Source organism: Lingula anatina, chromosome 6, assembly GCF_051362555.1.
Source record: "Lingula anatina isolate TDL-2025a chromosome 6, LinAna3.0, whole genome shotgun sequence".
Lineage (NCBI taxonomy): Eukaryota > Metazoa > Brachiopoda > Lingulata > Lingulida > Lingulidae > Lingula > Lingula anatina.
Genome location: NC_141772.1, coordinates 16,847,073 through 16,869,906, shown reverse-complemented (window position 1 = coordinate 16,869,906; position 22,834 = coordinate 16,847,073). Strand labels below are relative to the sequence as shown.

General features: G+C 35.6%; 2 protein-coding genes across 6 annotated transcripts; both read left to right on the top strand.

Moving 5' to 3' along the window:
* The first annotated feature begins 293 nt into the window (after positions 1-293).
* On the top strand, positions 294-6,274 carry LOC106176001 (uncharacterized). Of its 2 annotated transcripts, none has more exons than XM_087016208.1 (6): positions 294-1,015; positions 1,974-2,049; positions 2,301-3,088; positions 3,471-3,635; positions 3,900-4,358; positions 4,712-6,274. In XM_087016208.1, the coding sequence occupies exons 1-6, from the start codon at positions 811-813 to the stop codon at positions 4,981-4,983; spliced, it is 1,965 nt and encodes a 654-aa protein (XP_086872334.1). In that variant the 5' UTR covers positions 294-810; the 3' UTR covers positions 4,984-6,274. The 2 variants fall into 2 exon arrangements, with proteins under 2 accessions (XP_086872334.1, XP_086872333.1); XM_087016207.1 differs by having other exon boundaries at positions 300-1,015; positions 3,315-3,635; positions 4,712-6,270.
* A 1,792-nt stretch (positions 6,275-8,066) lies between these two features.
* On the top strand, positions 8,067-22,623 carry LOC106181924 (uncharacterized). 4 transcript variants are annotated; one of them, XM_087015528.1, is made up of 19 exons: positions 8,067-8,223; positions 8,607-9,594; positions 11,227-11,316; positions 11,616-11,687; positions 11,902-11,995; positions 12,318-12,551; positions 12,960-13,124; positions 13,387-13,498; positions 13,822-13,947; positions 14,218-14,322; positions 15,121-15,144; positions 16,784-16,896; positions 17,602-17,801; positions 18,008-18,194; positions 18,565-18,849; positions 19,129-19,330; positions 19,699-19,841; positions 20,130-20,318; positions 20,536-21,216. In XM_087015528.1, the coding sequence occupies exons 2-19, from the start codon at positions 8,679-8,681 to the stop codon at positions 20,579-20,581; spliced, it is 3,303 nt and encodes a 1,100-aa protein (XP_086871654.1). In that variant the 5' UTR covers positions 8,067-8,223; positions 8,607-8,678; the 3' UTR covers positions 20,582-21,216. The 4 variants fall into 4 exon arrangements, with proteins under 4 accessions (XP_086871654.1, XP_086871652.1, XP_023931195.2 ...); XM_024075427.2 differs by lacking the exon at positions 20,536-21,216 and adding an exon at positions 21,223-22,623 and having other exon boundaries at positions 8,068-8,223; XM_087015526.1 differs by lacking the exons at positions 11,227-11,316; positions 20,536-21,216 and adding an exon at positions 21,223-22,623.
* Positions 22,624-22,834: the final 211 nt, after the last annotated feature.

Below are 22,834 nucleotides of genomic sequence, written 5' to 3'. Positions count from 1 at the left end.
TCGTTTAAAACACTTATAAGGCGTATGCTGGTTGAATGATGAATTTTGTCTTGGTTGCAACTTCTTTAAATCACAGATGTAATTTGCTTTTGAAATACTCTATCATTTTAAGCATTTGATTTTCTTGTCACATGTTTTGCAATGCAAACATTTTGTTGTACATGTAACTGTTATAAATTACTTCCAATACCAGTTTTGTCGAAAGTTTTAGCGTTCGCGCCCTCTTTTACCTTAACAATTTCGGTGATTAAATGTCATATTCTTTGAAAGTCCAGGAAAGCGTTGGTAGCCATGTTTATGCAGTTAGGTAAATAAACAACAACTATGCCTATACAGATCGATGTATTTCAAATGACTGAAAAAAAGAAGGCATATCAGAAAAATAATCCGGATGGAATATGGCCAGTAAGAAGCTTAAAACGCACTGGGATCAGAGTTAATTTACTTTAGTTTAAAATCACGGTGGATTTAACCAATCCGAAAGCGTGATTAAACAACGAAGTAACAATGAGACATTGTAGTAGATCAGGTCAGTAAAGGGGACTAGATGGAAAAACAGGTTGACTTTACCTAAGTGAAATTGTCATCACGCTGTGATCATTCCCGATAGCTGCAGTCGTGACGCTATGAATGTTTGGCAGCACAGATATCTGAGATATGGTATCCAGTCCTAACGCAGCTGCAGAAGGGCGTCACCTTGGTAACAGGACGCTAGTAAGCCCTGTAAGGCGGAGGATGCGCAGCCACCTCTCCGATATCTAAGACCCTATGTGACCAGGTCCCTGCGTTCTGATATACCGACACTGCATCATGGCGAATTCAACAACAAACGAGACAAACGGGAACAACGGGACCCTAGTAGGCAACATTACGACGTTGTCAACATGGTCGAGTAGTAAAGGTACCACTGACATTTATTTCACAACAACCGGTCTCGGGGACATCCATTCACTTGTCCCAACCATGAATTATTCCAAGTACTCTTTGGAAACATATTCAACTATATACTGGTCAGGTAAGTTAGCTTTTTAAACTAAAATTGTGAAACCTTTTTTTTTTCGGTACAAGTTAACTATTAACATCAGAGACGAGATTTTCGTCAATTGTTAACTGCACGTTATTATTTTTGATCGGTTATTAGTTACGCTGTGAAATGGTGAGTTTTCTACTTATTTTTTTAATAAAACGCGGCATGTAGCCGTTTTTGGACTCAACATTCTAGTTTCTAGTGATGCCGCGATCGACGATGAGGGCATTTTTGCCATTACAAGGCCAAAAATGTCCTCATTCCACGGGCCTTGAGAAATGCAATATATTCATCCAGTCCTTTTTTCTCTAAGGTTCGATAAAAAATTGGAGTATCTGTCTTAAAACCCGTATTTGTGTGTGCACTGCTCAATACTACTGAACTTTTTTTTTGCAAAATGACCGTGTTTTACAGAGACAAACGACTTGATATCTTTTTAATAACCGCAGCACTTCATAAAACAAAACCAGCACCACTCTATCAATGCAAACCAATACATTTCATTATTCAAAACAATGTCTTCTTAAACGTATAAAATGCGAAATATCGCACTTAGCCTGACCTGCTTTCACCTTTGATAGGCAACGATTTAAATACTGGTATATTGATTTGTGGGATTAGCCTACGTAACAATGTATATAGGTGTTGAGTCAATAATATTTTTCATTGCCATTGGTTACCTTGCTACCGGTTAACTGTCTGGCAGTGGATAAGAGGTTATTCATAAGTTGACATATAAACGATTTTATAAGCATGAAATACATCATATAAAGAATTATACTTGCTTTTAGTTTAAGCTTATACGTGAATTTTCATTTGCCACCTTGCTTTAAATTTACTCAAACATTTTCCCATTTTACATTAAAAACGTATCTTCGCAAGCAGATCTGAAGACTTTGTGAAATAGAAAGACAGATTCATCCCCATCCATATTTTACTTTTACAGTATCGGCATCTTCTCTAATGCTCGTTCTAATTGCCTGTGTCTGCCTCCAAACTTGCATCTACAGAAAAGGAAAAAAGTAAGTTGTCGTAACTACTTTCTCTAAAATTAAAGAAGTCTGACATTGTTTTTTCCTTTATGATAATCAATTCAAAATATATCCTAGTCACATTTTTTTCTTTAATCTATTTAGTTTTTTTTTCTTTTTTTTAAATATTGTTACGTATAGAACATTGTGAATTACATTCGGCACTATAACAAATGCCATACTCTAATTTTTATTGTGAATATTTGAAAATGGATGTAAATGACAATTTTTTTATTACACAGTAAAGTATATGCTGGTTTGACACGGGAGAAAACCATGGCCATCAAAACATCAGTGGAAATAGAAGAAGATGAAGACTTGTGCGTGTGGTCTGTAAAGATACTCGTGGAGATAGAGCGACCTCTATTGGTGGATGTTTTCAAATGGGCAGGCGTTTGTGCATTATGTACCGGGCTATTGCTGGCGATTCCTGCAAGATATGCATTAATTCCGCTACTCCTGTATGACGTATCACAAGCAATTCACGTATGTGTGTTGTATATGAAAAAGATGGAAAGCAAGGACAAAGATGCTGTGTTTCAAGATGTTAAACGCGTGCATCTTTCGTATACACTACTTGCTGGATTTCCCGCTGGATCAGCGGCAAAGATTCTTGGCACACTCTGGCTGGACGGAATATGGGACAGTTGGGGCTATTCAGAGTTTGGTTTTACTATTCTATTCACACTGCATACAATCCTTATTCTGATTGTTGCACCGGTCATGATTTTCACATGTTGCTGTGCATGTTGCAAGTGCAGTGAGTCAGAACCGTGTAAAGACAGAAAGTTTTTGTTGATTTGCTGTTTGCTATACGTCATCTTTAGTTTATTGTGGCTTGTTGGAGCGGTTTTGATGATATCAAGTTCCACATACGACAACAGTATTGTCCACCAGATAAGTGCTGCCATCTATACAATCATAGTGCAGGGTATAAACATGGACCTTCCATGGGCTGTTGGCTTCGCTTTTGTTTTTGGTGCCTTTTTTCTTTATGTGACGTTGCTGTTTCTGTATGTCGCCAGCAATGGTAAGTTGTCGAAATACTACACGATGTACTTGGATAACTTTGAAATGTGAAATGAATTGTTTCTACAATCATGGACAACCGTTATTGTTTGAAATTTAGATTAAAACCTGTTTTTTTTCTTTCTATATAGAGCATTTCCTGGAGTGTGTAATGAACTTTAAATGAATGTAAAAAGATTGGACTTTAACATTGCATGTTCCATTCATCCATGGATTCTATATTCCAGGAAGGCTGTTGAAAGTTATTCCCGAATTCTCAGATGCCTGGTGTTTTGGTTGGTCGTCAGTGATACTGGTTTACTTCCTTGACAACCCGGGTGACGTCAGTTCGTTGTATATCAAGGTGTATGCCATGTTACCCTTGCTGTTCTCGTGCCTTATAGGTCTAATCTATGATGTCTATAGAATCTTCCGTATGGCCAGAAAACGACAAAAGATGTTGGCTCAAAGAAAGAAACAGCAAGACGAAGCAAATGAAGTGGTGGAGATGGAAATACTGGCACCAAGTTATTGGGTTAATTTTCAGAATGATTTTAAGACATGGGCAGGTAAAGAAACGACCGCAATACCATCAAAAGCTACTGTATTCTTTCCAGTTCTAGACATTCCCTCATTATGTAAATCTCAGTTTCGCACTGATAAAGCTTTGATATCCCATGTCCTTTTTTATATCAACAAAATTGCTTTGCCGTTAATATTTCACTGGGTTTGAATTAATTGAAATAAATGAAATTTACCTTCTTTAGAAACGAAAAAAATTGAATCACGTAGTCCCGATTTGAATAAAACAAAATTTCTGTTTCATCTTTTAGGCCAAGAAGGTAAGGTCGTGATAGTCGATGTTAGCAGCGGTGAAATACAGGACGAGATCAATCGTATGATGACAAAGTCGTGGTCTAAAGTAAAAATGCTTATCCATGCAAGAGACAACACTGATTTTAAGATAACGAAGGTGGAGCGGGTCGAAAATCCCCGACTATGGAGCCAATATTTTTGCAAATTACAAGACATATCCAGGAAATGTTCACAGCATCCTTTTGAGAAAGCGCCATGGATGAACGCCTATACGTACAAGCTTTCCAGAATCTTAAATGAGGGCCTAAGAAATGAGCTGAATGAATACTATTTTTTTCACGGGACAAACACAAATGTTGCTGAAACAATATGTGCCACTGGATTTGATTTTAGGATCACAAACGAAGGACGGGGTATTTACCTTGCAGAAAATTTCTCGAAGGCAGAGCTAGACATGATAGAAGAAGCAGAACGAAGTAAGACCGTCATTTTCTACATCTTTAAAAGATTAAAATATAAAGACAAAATAGGCGATATCATATCGTTAAAAAGAACGCCTTCTTCAGATACTAAAGTAGCATCATGTATATGACTTATGTATGCAATGACTGAATCATTTGAAAAGGACTTGCCTTTATTTACTAACGATCTTGCTGATGGGAAATTTATCTTGATGTATATACGTTTTCACAAATGATTGACATTGATGCTGGCACTGAAGAAAAATGTTACATAAATTATATGGAGAGGGAATGCTAAATAGAGAGTTGTGTTGTGAATAAATATGTAAAGGCCTCACTATTTGCGACACCATCTCTGTCTTTTTCAGAAAAAACGAACCGTGGGATGAAAGAGTTAAAAATGTTCCTTGTTCGTGCCTGCATGGGTCGACCATATCTCACACGTGAAAAGAAACAATTTCCACGGCCTCCTTGTACTGTTAAAGGCTGCATGCAAGTCGTATGTACCCACACCAGTCATTTTGACTCCGTGATAGCAGACGTTTCCAATATGTTGTACAGAGAGTTTATTATTTACGAGACAACAATGTGCTATCCTGAATATATCATCACTTACGACAGAATAGTGAATCCAGTTTAAACGACTTAATTAAATTTGTGGTGAAAAGTCACTTTTATTTCTATGCCTGAGGTACCTCTCTTTGCAGCAGAATGAGAATGCATAAGATGCATAAGTTGACGTATTGCTTATGTGAAAACTGGCTTAGTTTGGATGATTAGAAAAATTGGCGTAACCAAAAGAACGCAGACGATTAAAATACTGTTAGCAATTATTTATATTTATGTGGTTCAACAAATTATACATGTAATGAAATATGGTTATTAAAAATATGCAGTTTCAAGACGGAACAAGGGTATCTGCTTGTATATTTAATGACAGTATAAAATATTAAAAAAGGAACATTTAAGTGGTTTCTTAATGGGGGGGGGGGGTTGTAGGAGAGTACTATATTTGTAATGCTTTTGCTCTTTTCTGTAATGAAACGTTATACATTCAAAGGCGTAGATATGTTTTTAACTACATATACTACATGTAAATAATGTGATTGAATGGAAGGATGACGAAGGATTGAGAAATTTCGTAAGCACTTTTCGAACCAGATGCTTGGTGGAGATCGATACATTAGGATTCATCACTACCCGCTTAGACAATGCAGAAATAAACATTGTTATGTTGTGATATTATGCTCTCGAATTAAAAATACTTTGGGTCATCCTCACCTGAACAGCTTGCAACACCGATTTAACCACGCCCCAACCTACATGTGTAATAGTATTAGAATAACGAACCCATGCCCCACCTCCGAAAACTGGAAAGCAAAGCTTACAGTGCTCGGTATAGTCTAGATCAGGTGACCATTTAGAATTAGTTTAACACAATCACTGGCGTAGCAGCACGGGGGTGGGGCAGGTTGGGGTGAGAGTAAGCTTCACTTTACCTTTTTTTAAGAACACCTATGTTAAATCTGTTCTGTATATATTATAGAGCAACATATATTAAACATTTTAAAATGTATTTCATTATTCCATCGCAAGCATTAATTTTTATCTACGAGCAAGGCTAGTCTGCCTTTATTACTTGTAGGCCTATATAGATTGCAAATTGTACAAAACAAAAATAACAGGTGTCTCTTTACCGGCGGTCCTATTATTGCTCATTTCAATGGTTTTATCCAACAAGTGATTACGCCAGGTGTTTGCACTTATTGACCCCATCTGCCTTGATTTTTCACTAGATGATTGACAAGTGACAACCAAAACATATCAATTGGCATCAGTTCAGTTGTTAATTTCATCCTCATTGCATGAAAACTCTGTTCATCCTGATATTCTACGTTGTTCTATACTGCGTGATAAAGCTTTATAGCATTGACTTTGAAAAGATGAGCTGTTTGCTTGTTACTGTAAAGTGCGTATCTGTCTGATAACAGCTAAAAATTTTTAAAAAGTTTTACATTTAATCAGCTGCGCACGTGGAATAATGGAGAAGAAAAGGGAAAAAATCAAAATCAAAAAGACATCAAAGAGAAAAATATTGCGGTTAACTCAATAATTGATGTGCTGCCCATGATGTGCACGATGTGCTGCAGACGACATACTGTACATGTACATGCATGATAATGAAAATTATTTTTTTTGTACATGTATTTCCCAAAGGGGCGAAGATTTTCAAAGGGTATGCACCGTTCTCCCTCTAAAATACCAAAATTTTGGGGCCTTTCAGCGGTCCCCGAATCCCACACCAAGGGGGTGGGGTGGTGGTGGTGGGGGGGGGGCGGTCGGTTTCGCATCTGCGGACCCCCCCCCCCCCCTTCTTAAAAAAATCCTGGATCCGCCCCTGATTTCAATTTTTATATCGCGTTCCGATATATTTTATAGTTATTCAGTCATGGTAAATTATATATGACGTAGGCCTAAGGGTTTTCTGTTGCTGACTGAAAAAAATAGTGTGATCCATGATAGTTTGACATTTCATGTATAATGGACCACGAATGGAAAATAGTTTATTTAATGCTTATTTTACTGACCGTAGGGTGTCTTCCCCCTTTTGACAAGCAAACTTAAGTCGCTCAAAAAATGTAACTGCTCTATACAGAAGATTATCATATTTTTTGAGCGACTTAAGTGTAGGAGATAAATTAAAGAACAAAACCATGCAGTGATTATTGAAATTTCAAAGTAAGTAAAGCGTTTGAACCACAGCCGGTTTTAAAACGCCATGCATGAAGAAGATATATTAGAGAACAAAACCAGTAATGATTGAATTTTCAAAGTGAGTAAAACGTTTTCACAGCTGGCCGTTTTGCATTTGTGACAGTAACGATGAATTATTTTTTATTATTCATTGTTCCAGGTGAGTGAAACTTTGATAGAAACTTCTTCATGTGGGACCCTAAAATAATCAAACATAGTTTGTAATCTGTGCACAAAATATTTTAAGAGCATGCCTGTGAACTTATTTGCACCTCTATACTAGGTCAAGATTGGAGTTCTGATTCTTTTTCCAAGCCCTGTAAGCCTATCCATCTAATAATAATAATAATAATAATAATAATAATAATAATAATAATAATAATAATAATAATAATAATAATAATAATAAATAAATAAATAAATAAATAAATAAATAAAATAAAAACTGTAATGGGCTACTACGTGCGATATATTTATATAGGCCTGTGTGCCCTGACACACAGGTACAGGGCCTACTGGAACGAGTATCCTATCCATAAATATTACCCTCAACCACTATTTTTATATAGACCTACAGGTAGGTCTACAAGATAGATATCATTAAATTGACGTCTTTGAGACAAAGAATTTTCTGGTTACTTATGTTACAAATCAATGCCGTGTAAGTTTAAAAAGTCATTCCTACAGGTAATTATTAATTATAGGCCGCTACTCAAAACATTTTTATTAAAATGACTAGACTACATGTAAGCCTACTATATAGGCCTAGACTACTTAATTGTAGATCAGCATAGCTGAACAATGACGATTGTGGATAGATGCAAACACCTTTGGGGCCTTCAGAGCCAAGATGAGATGTAAGAAACTCTCTTTCACCTGTAATAGTTCCAAATTTGGTATTTTTATCGCAACCATAAAGATACAAACAGACACTTCCAGTTTTAATCAGTAAGGCTAGGAAATGCTAAGCTCATGAGGTCGCGTAGCAACAAAGGTCACGTAAACAAGATGGCGGACACAGATGGAGGGCAGGTACTCCCCTGTATTTACGAATAAATTTGAGCATATATCATTATCAGTTTGGTTAAATGAAGTGAAGTGGATGAAGGGCAGCGTATATCTTTTGGTATGTATGTCCCTAAGCTGGACGCAAAGTGCACTACCATTCATTTGCGTGATAACTTTGTAGGAATATTCCCACCGGTTCGATTACCGTTTAATTATTTACAAATGTTTTAATATTTTATCAACTGTGAAAGTAGGAATTTTGCGGGTTATACTACATATATCTTTATATAGTATCCTGCTACATAAATGTTTAAAATTGCTGTATAGACAGAGGTTTTGGTTCTTAGTTTTGGTTGTCCACTTTGCCTTTATTTTCTTGTGGACGCCGCCATCTTGCCTTTTTTGTCGATGTATTTACGTCAAATTTATATTCTTAAACTAATCACAAGTAGATTTGTTCCCAATGCAATTGCGATTTCGTTTTTGTTTTTCATAAAATAGCCAAGTGAATGATGAAGGACAGTGAAGGAAAATATGAATAATTGTTAAAAGACGTCGTATTTCAACGCAACAATGGCAGACGATCTGTTCTTCTATCGTCAGACGACCTTTCGGCGGACGCCAAAGCGCTTTCGGAAAACACCCGAAGAGCTTCCACAGAGCTTGAGGTTTGCTCATCTTAACCCAAAAGTAGCAGCATTTTTGGCCAACAAAGAAAAAGAAGCTGGTCAGAATAAAGAAGAAGATGGATTTGAAGGGGAGTTGGAAGGAGAGCAACAGACAGCGGAAGACGTACAGTTGAAGAAAAGTTTACTTCCAGATATAAATCAGGCTTTCAGTGCCTTAAAGAATAGACTAGACATTGCTCTAGACCATGATGAAGACTCACAAAGATATCTCTTTGAAGAAACTAAGTTTTCAGCACCAAATATTCTTTTCCAATTGGCTAAAGTTTTATACTTATTTGAAGGTACAGAACCATATTTGCCAAAACATTTATATCATGCGTTGCAATCAACTTATGCAGATTTGATTGTAGATGTTTCATATGTGCCAAGAGAATGGCAAGTACAGGCAAATAAAAAAGAAGCAGACAGAGAGGCTGCTCGTCAACAAAAAGAGAAAGAAAAAGCAGAAAGAGAACAAAAGGAAAGAGAGCAAGAAATGTTGCAGCAAAAACAGTCTGAAAAAACAACAGAGGAGGAAGGCAGTGGTGCTGAGGATGCCTCCAAAAACACTGGGGAGGACAGCAAACGACGGAGACGAGAGTCAAAAGTCGAACTGGAGCATATATCTGAAGTTACTGAAAGTCGCACAGGTTCCAGGTTAAGAACTGCTGACAGTGGAAGTGTAGCTGGTGACATGACATTGCCATCTTCATTGGGATATCGGAAGGAAAGCTCTGTTCGCAGAGCAAGTACTGGTGTTCCTAAGCCAAAATCTAGACTTGACAAGTTCAGATTGAACATGTCAGATTCCAGGGGATCATGTAAGTATAAGATAAATGCAAGTGCAAATTATGAATTCCATTTGCATTCAGTACCACTTCATTTTTTTAAAGTTTCTCATTACTTTCCTGTTTGCATTATTAAATGCATTTTAAAGCACTCCAATTTGCTTTTCACAAGGCATCACAAACCTCTTTTGAAAACAAATTTCCTACTGTACCTAGTATGAATAAATATAAATATAATCCACATTTGCTTCTTTAAAAGATGAAAGGTTTTTGAATCAAAATATATTTATTGAAATAGTGCATAACAATTGGCTGAATGTTCTGCTTCAAAACAAACCCAGAGTTTAATTCACAGAGGCTTTATTAATATAAATCCTTTAAAAACATGCCACACAAAAGACATCTTAACCTAGGGTAACAAACAACTTGTGTGAAAGACAGAGAACAAACTCTCTCATTTCATTTGATGAATATAATTTGTTGGAAATTTATATAGCTTTATTGAGATCATTTTCAAGCATGAATTGAGAAATAATGTGCATTCACCCTGACTGCTCTATGTAATATGTTTTGAAATGATTTAAAAACTGTGCACAGGTCTTCTTTAGGCACTAGTTACATTTACTGCTATACAAATGGTCTCAACATACTTGGATGAATTATTTATTTTCAATGGCATTCTCAATGTTAATTTGCCAGTTCGGTTACAATACTGGTCACTCACTAGTAGGGGCATATCTTTTCCAGTGTAATTGAACAGTTAATTCATCATTTGGTTGACATTTAACTTGATGTGCTTAATTTTAAATCTTATTTGCATTATGTTCATGGGAGACTTTTGGAAGTACTTGCCATGAGCAATTGCTTGAATAATCATTCACAGTCACACACAATTCTGTTCTGCTCCAAAGATAACAAATATTTGCATTTGAATCAACACCAAGAAAGTGCCTTATCGGATATTTCCAGAGATCAATGAAATTAGAATTGTCAAATATTTATTCCACAGACACCCAAGCATGTGCTTTCTTAAATGTGTGTACTTGGATTGGGGATATTTGAGTACGAACGAGGTTTTGATGTATTGATGTTCCATAATACTTACAGTAGTATACTTCAGGGTTGCCAGCATGAGACATTTACTCCTGTTAACAAATAGTGTTGACCAGGGCATTTTCTTTGAAAAGAGGAAACAAGATTTTTTTTTTTCATTTTCCTTTTTCTCGTGAGAAGCATTTGTTGATAATTTACACCGCAGGTCCTGCACAAAGCAATGTTCTGAAATTATGGCCTATTCACTAGATGAGTTTGGAAAATAGCAAAGAAAGTGCAAATGTTAGGAAAAGATCAAGAGGGAATTAACCATTAAAGCCCAAAAATCAGTTATATTGGATAGGATTACAGTAATTGATATGATTTTACAAATTAAGAAAAAAAGTTAAAATTACTTAATTTCATTTCATTTGATTATTTTGTATGTATTCTTTAGTTTGACCTGAACTAGTATATCACTGTTTGATTTATCGCTTTTCATTTAGGAATTTCAGGGTCTGAACTTCTTTATTTATTATTTACTTCTGAAACATTGAATGATCCTTAAAAATCTGTATTGCACATTATTATTATTTTCTTCATTTTTTATTTCTTCTCACAATTTCCCTGCAGTCACAAATGTTCCATCTAGTGCACCACCACTAAAGCAGCAGCCAAAAGAGAGTGCCACCTCAGTGGTAGAGGCGCCCTCAGAAACTAAGTGTAAGTCGATCATGGGAGGACTGCTGTCACCAGCTACTGCTATTGCTATTTTATCTGGCTGCTTATTTGCATGCTTTGCTTTTGCATCAAGTGTTAAAGCTATGAATTGATTATTTGGTTATTTTTATCTGTTAAAAATCGGTTCAGAAAATTATGAATTTTGGATTCTAATGAACCATAGAAATGTAATATGAATTTTATTTTTGAAATAGTGCTTGTTACATGAATTTAGAGTAAATCACATAGATAATCAATGTAAAATTTTATGTAGTAATTTAGAGCCTTTTTCAACATTTTAGCTGTCACAAACCAGCCATATACTGTCTCAACAATACAGTTTATGCTTTCCAATAAGCAGTGTGATGAAAAGGGTAAGTTTAGTAAACTGTCAGCATGTTGTTGTTGCTGAATAGCATTTCTGTACTGAAGTGAACCAAGAAGCCTAGAAAATATAACTTTTCAAAAAAAATAAAAAACAAAAAAACTCCAGATATGTTCATTTCAGTTTTTATTATCAAAACAGGTTTTCCACTCACATTTGATATCTCATTATTGATATACCTCAATTTTTTTCTTTCTGTTCAGGTTGGATTGTGCACCCAGACATCAAAACTGACACAGAGAAAGAGACGGTGCTAATGTGGGCCACACATAGACTACAGCAGGCCAGGATACAGGGGTGAGCTGGGGGAACCGTGGAATCCTTTATTGTTTTTATTTACTACAGATTAACTTGCAGTGCCTTCCCACAAAGAGAGAAAAGTGTGTTTCATGTTGGGTATTTTGCTGGGGTTTTAGAACACATATAAGTTACCCCTTCATCCTGGATCTTCCATATAGCAAGGCAGATAGATATATGTATATTTCTGTATTTCATCAACAGCATTATATTATTAGTATAACATTTAAATGTTACATATGAATAACACATTATAAAGCTAAAAAATGCCAAAAATTATACTTTTATATATTAAAATATATAAAACAATTTATGATTCCAGCAAAGAGCAACTTATCAAAGAGAAGGAAATGGGTTTGGATAAGCCCAGTATCATCCGTTACTATGGAGACACCAAGAAAGAGGCAATAAATAAAATGCGTAAGGGAAGCAGCAAAGGAGTGTCTTCTGGGGCATCTAGCACCCAGCCATTCCTTCCTACAGTCCCTGTGTTAGAATGGAAGGAAACCAGGAAGATGTACATGTGCTCGATGGCTGATGGCTCAACAACATTGTTGTATCCTTTCTGCAATGTTATCTACAGGCTCAGATCTGATGCATGCCAGGGTCTTCATTTTTAAAACCTCCATACATGTGAAGGCTTGTTAGATGAGCAAATGTGGAAAGTTGAAAGTGAAGAAGTTGGCTTGTGTCTTATCTGAAGTTCAGACTCTGCAATACTGACACATACAGATTAATGAAAATACAAAATATTCTACACACATGTCAATGGTCTATGAACATAATGCACAAAAAAGTGACTCAGAGGAAAAAAAGAAGAAATAAAACCACTTAAGCACATATAAATATGTAAATTTGCCAATTGATATTTTCATTTTAATTATAATTATTATTATTATTATTATTATTATTATTATTATTATTATTATTATTATTATTATTGATTCCTTGACCCCTGTGCTAGCTATCCATCTGGCAGGATGGCAGTGGTGACCACGCTGGCAGGGCAGAGTGAAGGGAAGAAAACATATTACACTGTGGCATATGAAGACAATGCTGAGCTGACTATGCTTGGGTGCTTTACTCCTCAGGGGAATGCTACCTGCTATCATCCCAATGGAGTAGTTAGGTAAGAGATAGACTTTGAAATAAAGGAAAAAAAAAATAAAGAAAGAAAGGCATTAAAGGGAAGAAAGTAAGAAAAAAAGAAAAATAATAATTAATTTAATTTAATTTTCCACAAGGCCAATATAGTATATAATGTGCACTTTTAACCAAGAAAATAGTAATATTAGATGTGAATCAAACTAAATTGATGAATAAAACAAGTGTAGCTTATGTGTGGATTTAAAATCTGAAAGCTCCCATTCCTATTTGTCTTTATGCTTTAGATTTCTTGCCAATGCTGAAGGTGGTAGCATGAGTGACACCTATGGTTCTGTCATCAAGCGGTGGCAGTGGCCACCAGCTCATGGAAAGCTGCCCATTCCAGTAATAATTCAGGTACATGTTAAAAGATGAAGTCCTCTGCCATGCCAAATGGAGAGATATGTTTAAGATGTATAAATACAATCAAGATCTCATAAATATGATAATTAATTTTGCAAAATTGTAATATGATCTCGTAAAAAGTGAGATATGTTCAAAGGAAAAGTGAAATATCCTTATCCGTTCTTGAATCCTGTTTAGCCTAACTTGTTTTAATGTAATGTCACAATTGTCTTGTACAGCATAATAGAATATAGCATGGATTTTCCTTAACCAAGTATCTAAATATTCTTAAAATTTACTTGCATTTTCACTTATTTTTTCATGGCAACTCTTAGCTCAATAACAACCTGACCTTCCGCTGCTCCAGTCACTCCAAATTGGAGCTGTTCTTTAGTGCCAACAAGGAAACTGTCAAGTTTAAAGTGGGCCTGCAATCTGGGGCTGCAGAGGTGGAGGATCTGGTAAGAGACTGAAGGCGTGCTTGCATTGCAGATAGGGTACACTTATTGTAAACCACTTACAGTTGCATTTATATTATAAAGTGAAGTCATTGTGGTTGGGAAACCAGAGTAATGTCAGCATGAGGCCCTGGCTTAAAAGACACTCAACAACCAAAGCACCAATTGGTTGGGAAGTTCATTATTCTTACCCAGAATTCAATAGTTCATATTATAAAGCATCCCTTTCACAACCTTCAGATATGTAAAAGGCCATGTAAATCATTATTTCAGGGTCAAATGATGTCTGGTCTGAACCTCAGCTCTTTGGCAGCCAATGAGAATCCAGCTGCAAAGAAAAAGATGCCACAGAAAGCAAAGAAGCAGATGAAGCCCAAGGTATGCGTGACTGCTTGCTGGTATGCAATTCAGTGTTGAATTGACTATGGATTGTTTAATCAGCATAGAATTGGTTGAAGTTGGTTTATATGTATATGACAGAGCACAGTTTAACTAAGATTTGTATGTTCAGTGATGTTCATCTAACAGCATTGTACTTTTATATGGTTACAGGAAAAACATAACAGAGAGAGTAGACATTTAAAATGCATGAATAGCCATAGGTTGTGGGTTTTTTATTTTTTATGGCTTTTATATGCTTAATATGAAAAATAAACTGCTTGACTTATTCATGAGCTGAGAAGACAGTTTGATAATTGTTACATTTATATTTTAGCAAGATTATGAAAGCATAAGACCTCCACATAGCAAAAAATTGGAAATTTTTAATGTCATCATTTTTTTTATCACCAAGGTATACTAAAATTGTTCACAGAATTCCAAATAGTAAATCAGTTTTTGGATTCCAACTTATTAATTAATTAATTAATTAATTAATTTATTGGACTCTCAAATTTCACTAATGATGGTAAAAATGAGACATTTAGAACTCAAATGTTGAAATTATAGTTAATCTTTTTTGGAAAATGTTTGGATATGGTATACTTAAGTGATAAAAATTGGTAATTTTTTTATAATTTTATTAATTTTGATTTGCTGTGTTAAGGTCTTACAGGGATTGTGTGGTTTTAATCAATAGTTGGTTTGAAATTTTTTATTTAATTACATATACAAATATCATATACTTTAAGGTCATAGTTACATATCCATTTTTTACCATCCAAATATTTATTTTAGGCAGCATTTGAGTTAATAGCATCAGTAAGTAGCTCACTTTAGGATACATTTATCACTTCAACCATCAACTTTATTTCATGAATCCTCTTGTAAAAATCTCTTCTCACTGCTATACAAAATGTATGCTACCAGATTTCAGAAGTAGCGTTACACATAGATAAAAACAGCATTCTTCACCAGCTACATGTACTGTGCTTTTCTTCAATCACATGAGTGAACAATGTACCAGGGGTACTGTTTTCCTCATGGTGCAATGTTATTTGTATGGCGTCATTTGAACATGTTGCCCATTGCAGAGATGGTAAAGTATAATAACTCAGTCAAACTTCCTACTAGAAAATAGTTATAACAGTGTCAAAAAGAATTGGCTTCTTCCCCCACCAACCAACAAATAAAACACACACACACACACACACACACACACACACACGCCATTACCCTCTATGGCCATGTTTATTTTAGCTCTTTACAAATATATATGCATGTTGTACATGTACTTATCTGTTCTTTCTGGTGGTAGCTGTTGACATAACCTAACAATTTAACAATAACACCAACAACAGTAACATTATGCTTTATGATAGTCACAGGATAATTTGCCTCAACGCTTGCTTAACATTGACCAGTGTTTTCAGGTGTGTCATGCCACATATACAGTGTATTTACCGTCTTTTGTTTGAAGTCACGTATAATTATATTGACTAACAAACCTAACTGAAACTGTTGTTGGATTCACTAAATGTATGTTTTTTTTTTTAATGTGAATATATGCAATTGTTGAATTGTTGAAATATGGTGCTCTCTCTCAATTTGATGGTGTGATTTCATTGTTTATGTTGGCTAACATTACATTTCAGTCTAAAAAGACTACAGGCAAGATTTTCAACATCGTAGAAATTATTTATTCATTTTTGGAAATCAGTGCATTTCTGTCAAAATTAAAGGCATACATGTACATTCTTTGTAATATAGGACTAAAAAGTAGCATTTTTACACAAAGTAAGAATGCAAGGAAGGTAAATGTACTATTGGCTTCAGTAAACAAACCTGATAGCAAGTTATATTTTTGAGTTTGAACTTGATAGGTGGATGGTTCCTAAAAGCTGAAAAATTCTTTTGGATGCATGGAAATTAATCTTTAGTTGAAATTATTGCCCGTGTGCCAAAGTCCTGTATATGGTCCATTTGACATTTAACTTACTGGTATTATTCAAATTTTAAATATAGTAATTCAGATAGTCTTTGTATGCTAAGACTAATTGCAAAACCCCACTCAATTTTGTAATTGGGAGAAAGATTACATGTGACTCTTCAGTTTGTTTGATTAATAAATACTTGTGTAAATAAATAACTTCTCAAAAGGATACATGTTAGACTATTATATGGGGTGCAGACATGTTTAGATGGAATTATGGTCAGCTTCAGAGGAGTTTCTCCTGTAAGGCATGTTCAAACTGATAAAAATGACAATTTTTATGAATATTAAGCATCTTATTGTGAGTGGAACACACAGCTGACAGCTTTGTGTATTATAATGATATAAAATCTTATATAAATTGTTGACCAGAACCAGTTGGTGGCAACTAGTTTAATACAAATAATTAATTTATGAATGGATTTGTGATTTACCTGTCTCTTCCTAACTTTTTTCTCTGGATTTCAGGGCAAGTACACTGCTCCAATCAGTAACTTGAGAAAATACCTGGAATTCCCAGAGAAAGCCGAGTATGATGAAGTATCTGGTCAGCAGCTTGCAAGATTGCATAGAAAAGTCAAGTAAGTGATTGATAGTATACATTTAAGTACATGTACATGCTATTGGTGTTCAGCCAGTTAATATCCTCTACTCTTGTTGTCCGTATAGAACTGTGTATTATTACTGAAGTGGACATTCATTTTTTCCAAAGTGGCTTAAGTTTATGATTATGTATACTAAAAGGAAGCTATTAGCGGTTTTATAGGAATAACAACTCTTAATTTTGGTGGGAAAGGTACCATAAATTAGGTTTTCCTGGGGTATATGACAATGTTTCCATGTTCCCATACTAACTAATGGTTAATGAATCCATTCCGACATTCAATGTTAGTTGATTAGTTTTTTTTTAAGTATGCTTTTTGTAATAATCTCATCTCATGGAGGGTAGCCATCTATGAAGGTCTACGTGCTCTGATGGCAATTACAGATTTCAAAGTAATTGTGCTAACTGCCATTTTGGTGGTAAAATGGAGTTTATTTTATTTCTTTGTGTTGTTTACAATGTATTTATTGTCGAATTGTGAATCTCATATGGCAGGTTGTTATCCCTTTAAGTTATGTTTAAACTGTTTAATTAAGGAAATTGACATTTTTATGATTAGTTTTAATTGCTTTCATTATACCTTAAAAGACTTTCAAGGCTGTTAAAATATACTCATTTCTTGGTCCACATACATCTAATAAAAAATAACAATCATTGATGTTTTATATATTCTGTTCCACAGAAACCTAGCAGATGACTGGTTAGAGCACTATCGGGTATCACTGGGAATACTGTCACCAGATGTGAAGAAGATGGATAACACTCCAGCCTCCAGGAAACGTGACATCAGGTCTGCTGTTGACAAGATTTCTAATGTTGGAAAGTGCACCACTCCTCTGCCTTCTGCAGACATTGACAACAGGGCACAGTCAGCTATGGCAGGTAAATGAACAAAAACCTCAACTGTAGCCGATAATACCTTACTTATGGCTCCAGAAAAAACCACCATGTATATGAATGAGGCCAAGTATGCCCCCCCCCCCCCCCCCCCCCCCCCCCCCCCCCAAGGAAAAAAAAAGGAATAAAGAAAGAAAGGAAAAAACTCTCAATCTACAAGACTGATGTTTCTTTGATTTGTTTCCCCACAGGTCACCAGAAAGAGCGTCTGAGCAGTGCCGCCAGTTCCCGCTCCACCCAGCCCTCTGTAGGTGCCATGGCTAGCAAGGTGAAGTTTGAGGAAGGTGATGCTGACCTGGACCAGGATGATGACAGCGAGGCAGGAGACAAGGAGTCCATTGCCAGGAGTTCTCCTTTTCCAAGATCTGTGGGCAGCGCGTATGTACTCTACTTTTTTTTATAGATGTAGAAAGATTTTAATGACTATGCCATATTAAGATAGAACAATATTAAACTACAGAAGTGGATAAAAGAATATTTCACTGTGATGTCCATTTAAAACATTGATGATAATACGTGAAGCTTTGAACATATACATGTGCATTTACCTGTAACTAAAATGCACAAGTTAATTAAAATTGTATCATAAATTGTAGTTTCTCATTGGGTGGAGTTGCTCTAACAGCACTTCAAGTTAAAAAGACCATGAAAGATGGCAAAATGCTGTGGCATATACAATAAAAAAAGTCCAATGTGCTAGTTGTGTGTGTGTGTGTATTTAATGTTCTTTTCATTCAATTTATTTCAGGTCATCACGTCCTTCTGCCACATTCAAGGTGAAGCCAAATTCAAGTCATCAGGCTGTCCGCCCTGTGTCCACCAAGGTGACCAGTACTGGCCCTCTTCACCACTGGCCAGTCCCCATGAACTCGTGCCCAGTTGCTCTGCATGCTGAGCTGATGGGGGATCAGAGAGCCATTTGCAGGTGTAATAGACACAGGGTACCTTACATCACAGACCTGGAGTTTGAGGACTTCATCAAGAACCAAGTGCCAGTCAGGCAACTCATTGTGCTTTCTATATGCTCATCTCTGTAAGTTTTTCAGAACAGAGCTTATAGAAACTTAATTTTGGTGTCTTTTCTTTTCAGAATTTATGGATGTAAATCTCAGCTCATGTAAGATTAGGTGCCTTTCTTCAAGAAAGTTTTCAAGGCTGTTAATTCCAAAACCTCATCCTTTCAAATAACTGTCTGATAGATGATTTTTTAAAGGCACACAATGGGATGGCATTAAAATGTGATGTAGGAATGTGCATAATATATGTCTCCTTCTCCCTGTTTCCTCAGACATCCTTTGCCCTGTCTCCCTAGGTATCCCCAGTCCAGTCCATGTGATGCTATGTTGGAGCAAATCCACAGCGAGAGGAACCGGAACCGCACAAGACCCTGTCTTCAGTGTCGCAATGATCCATACCGCATTCTCAAGTATGATGTGGCAACTGCAGCATTCGATTCCTACCACTCACAGCCTCTTCTATTGGCCAGGCACAACGTGGTTCCAGGGATGTTCTTGGTAGGGAGTTACATCTTTGTGCTTTCCTTAGAGTCATATTGGATATGTGCTGGCTTCTTTACTTTCAAATATCCTTATCCTTTCAATATGATGCTGATCCACATTGTATTTGAATTACATTGATACAGTGTGTGTCATTAACCACTGGTTCCACTCCGGTCACCAGTATTATTTGAAGCCAGACCAGAAGTATTTTGCAAATTTTGCAAGTGTTTTGGGCTTGTATATTCTTAGAACCTTGTGTCTCAAAGAGCCAGTAGGCTAAAAAATAGTTTGACACAGACTATTGGTGCAGTACATCATGATTAAATTTCATCTGTGGAACATGACAGCCCAGTCACATGAATTCTATAACTTGATAATTGCAGATCTATCAGGGTGGCCAGTTGTTGTTCTGTGATCACATATTCAATGGCTATGGCAATGCCAGGAAAGACTTCCAGAAACAGCTGATGAAAACCATGAGAGATGCCACACAGGGTCATAGCCTGCCAAAAGATTTCAGGTTCAGGTAAGAAGTGTAACACGAGTCAATTCTCATACCTCTTATCTGTATTGCAGCATTAATGTTAGTAAACATTATTGCTGTACATGTCAATGTTGAAAAAACTGGCAACTTATAATCTGTGAGCTATAGCATATAATTAAATTGAGAATTTAAAAAATTAGTGCCACTACAATTGACTTGTAAAAAATAATAAGATGAAGATGCAATTTTTGATACAGGATTAATTTTTCTTTTCACGTATTTGGCTGATTTAAAATAAAATCTTATATTTTTTTTCATTTCTTTTATTAGTCCATTGAAGGGTCAGCATGGCATGCGTGCTGCTTGGGGTGGGGAGATAGGGGGAGCTGGTGTAGACCGCCAAGGCAACCCGGGCACTGCAGTCAGCATAAGGAGCCAGTCATCCAAGTCTTTTGTGGAGAAGAACTTGTCCAGTGACACTGTGAACACCAATGATATGCCTATTGATCATTTTCTGAGGTAAAGATTTGTATTGTATCTCCAAAAAGCTAAAAAAACTAAATTATTATTGTTGTTGTTGTTGTTGTTGTTGTTGTTGTCATATTTCATATTGTTCCATTTCAGGAATTTTTTTCCTTTTGGCTGCCATGATCGACATTTTAAACATTGCTTAGAAGTTTCGGATGTAATATAATACATGTTATTTAAAGAATTTTACTTTTGTTACATATTTCAGATGTCTTGCAACAAGAAAACAATTGGAGCCCATTGTGATCAAGTGATCTGTTGACCTATTCTAGAGTGCTTTCAGAGAATTGTTGTTTTATTCTTGTGATTTTTGCATTATTTTCTGGCTTGCGAGTTTCCCTTCATGTCAGCTGCTCTATTTTGAATAACAAAACATTTGTATGGCTTTCCTTTTCAGTTTTTTCCTCTTCATATTTCTTATGTTTTGAGATCAGTAGAAGTGGGCACTTTAAAAAGGATTTTTAGAGAGACTATTTTTGCCAGGATCCTCTATTGCATGTACGCTGTGGACAGTTTGCATAGCTTTTTTATCTTGATTGATCTGCATGCAACATTATTGGTGACTCTATGAACTGACCTTACTTCTATTATTTATATTGCTAAAACTGCCAGGTATTTAGAAAGTATGATTCAATCAGAGTGAAATATGCATGTTCAAAGTATTTTTTTTAATTCCTCAAAATTACTTTTAGATATAAAAGCAAAGCAGTTGCTAGTCAATCATTGAAAGTGATTTGTTATCTGTGATACTTTGTTTAATTGAAATCATTTTTCTTGATTTGCATTATGCTGTGTATGAGTAGCTTTTCTTAATGGACCCCCATCTTTGCCTTTCTTGCTGTAGTTATGTCTTTAGATGTGCATGTCTCTCTATCTCTCTCTCTCTCCCATGCAGACTTCACCAGGATGCTCCCACAACTTCCACCCAGCTGGTAGCCTTTACCCTGTCTGCAGGGAGCCCCCTGGCTAAAGGGGACAGTACCAGACACGTGGACACCTCACCCCACAGGGGAGGGACATACATGGGCAAGCCGGTCACTGCACACCTGACCAGACCTATTCGGTCATCGCTGACCAGAACTCAGAGTGTCAAGTGATGGTGTGACAATTTATGTATGGAATAAAAAGAAAAGTGACATATGACAGCTTTTCATAACAATAAGGCATTGTATTGACTGTGGGATGGTGTGTGAAATGAAATAGTCATCTTGTTGGCCATAACAGAGTGTAATATTCAAAAATAAGTGCTTCTGTCTGGGTTTTTATTGTAATTGGACAATGTGGAATCTCTATGTGTGACACTTCATAATGAGACCAAACATTAAACTATACGATAAAAACGTGTAGAATAATTCAGGAATGAAGAGGTTTCCCCTCTTTTTATGTAAGACTTAACAAAGTTGCTTAAAAAAAATTAAAATTAATTAAAAAGATCAAAAACGGGGGGAGGGGGTGGTGTACAGGAGGGTAGGGTCTCCTTTTTATTGTTCTGTTCCATTCAGAGTGATACCAAAGTAGAGATGGTCATATTTAACTGGTGTGAGGCCTTCTCCTGGATTTTCAACTGTTTTTTTCAGTTTGTACTTTGATAACTGTTTGATTTGTATGTTGATATAAGTGTCTGAGCACAACATAAAATGATGCCTTTATTATTATTATTATGTTTCTGTGATATGAAAGATTGCTATTATTATTTGTTTATTTATTTATTTTTATTGTCATTTTTTAAAATATTTTAAACAGTTGTGCTAAAGTAAGTTGTTTGTAATAACAGATCAGAAGAAAATGTTTTAGAAAATCAAAACAATTTTCACGTACTTCACCTAAAGAAAATCCAATAGCACAATGAACAATATACATATGCACTGAAGATTCATTTCATGGTTCACCTCAGATATTTAGTGACTGTTGTACCAGTCCAAATATCTACTTCTACTTGTAAAAATGTGAAAATGTGATATTTTGGATGCATTAATTAAACTACTTATTAGAATTATTACAAGTAGACAAGAATTGTTTTTATTATGATTGATATTTAAGGTAGAAGTTGTTATAATGCATTACATTTGTAATCATGGCTAGAATGATCAATTTACGTTTTTGTGTAGTACTTTTCAAAAATAAATTATTTCCTTCTATTCTGATATGCTGTTTCACATATCATTATTTATGGATCTTTTATATTCAAATTCACTGTTACTTTGTCATGTTTTTTTTTTTTTTATCTTAAACTTGAAATAACTTCAAAGGAAGAAAAATGCTCCCATGACATTTTTTAATAAATTCATGGTCAGTACTAATGTTTCTGTTGTTCTTTTTCTTAAAATTGCACGTTTTTAGTAATATCCTGGAATTTTCAGTCCTGGATCCCAAGTTAAATAAAATGATCTCTTGTTAATTAAAAAAACTAATGCTAATAACAGGAAAGTTAGAATGATAATATTTAGGTGTATAAACAAAAATTTTATTGTCCTAAATAACAGAAGAATTGATCTGATTGTGGCCTG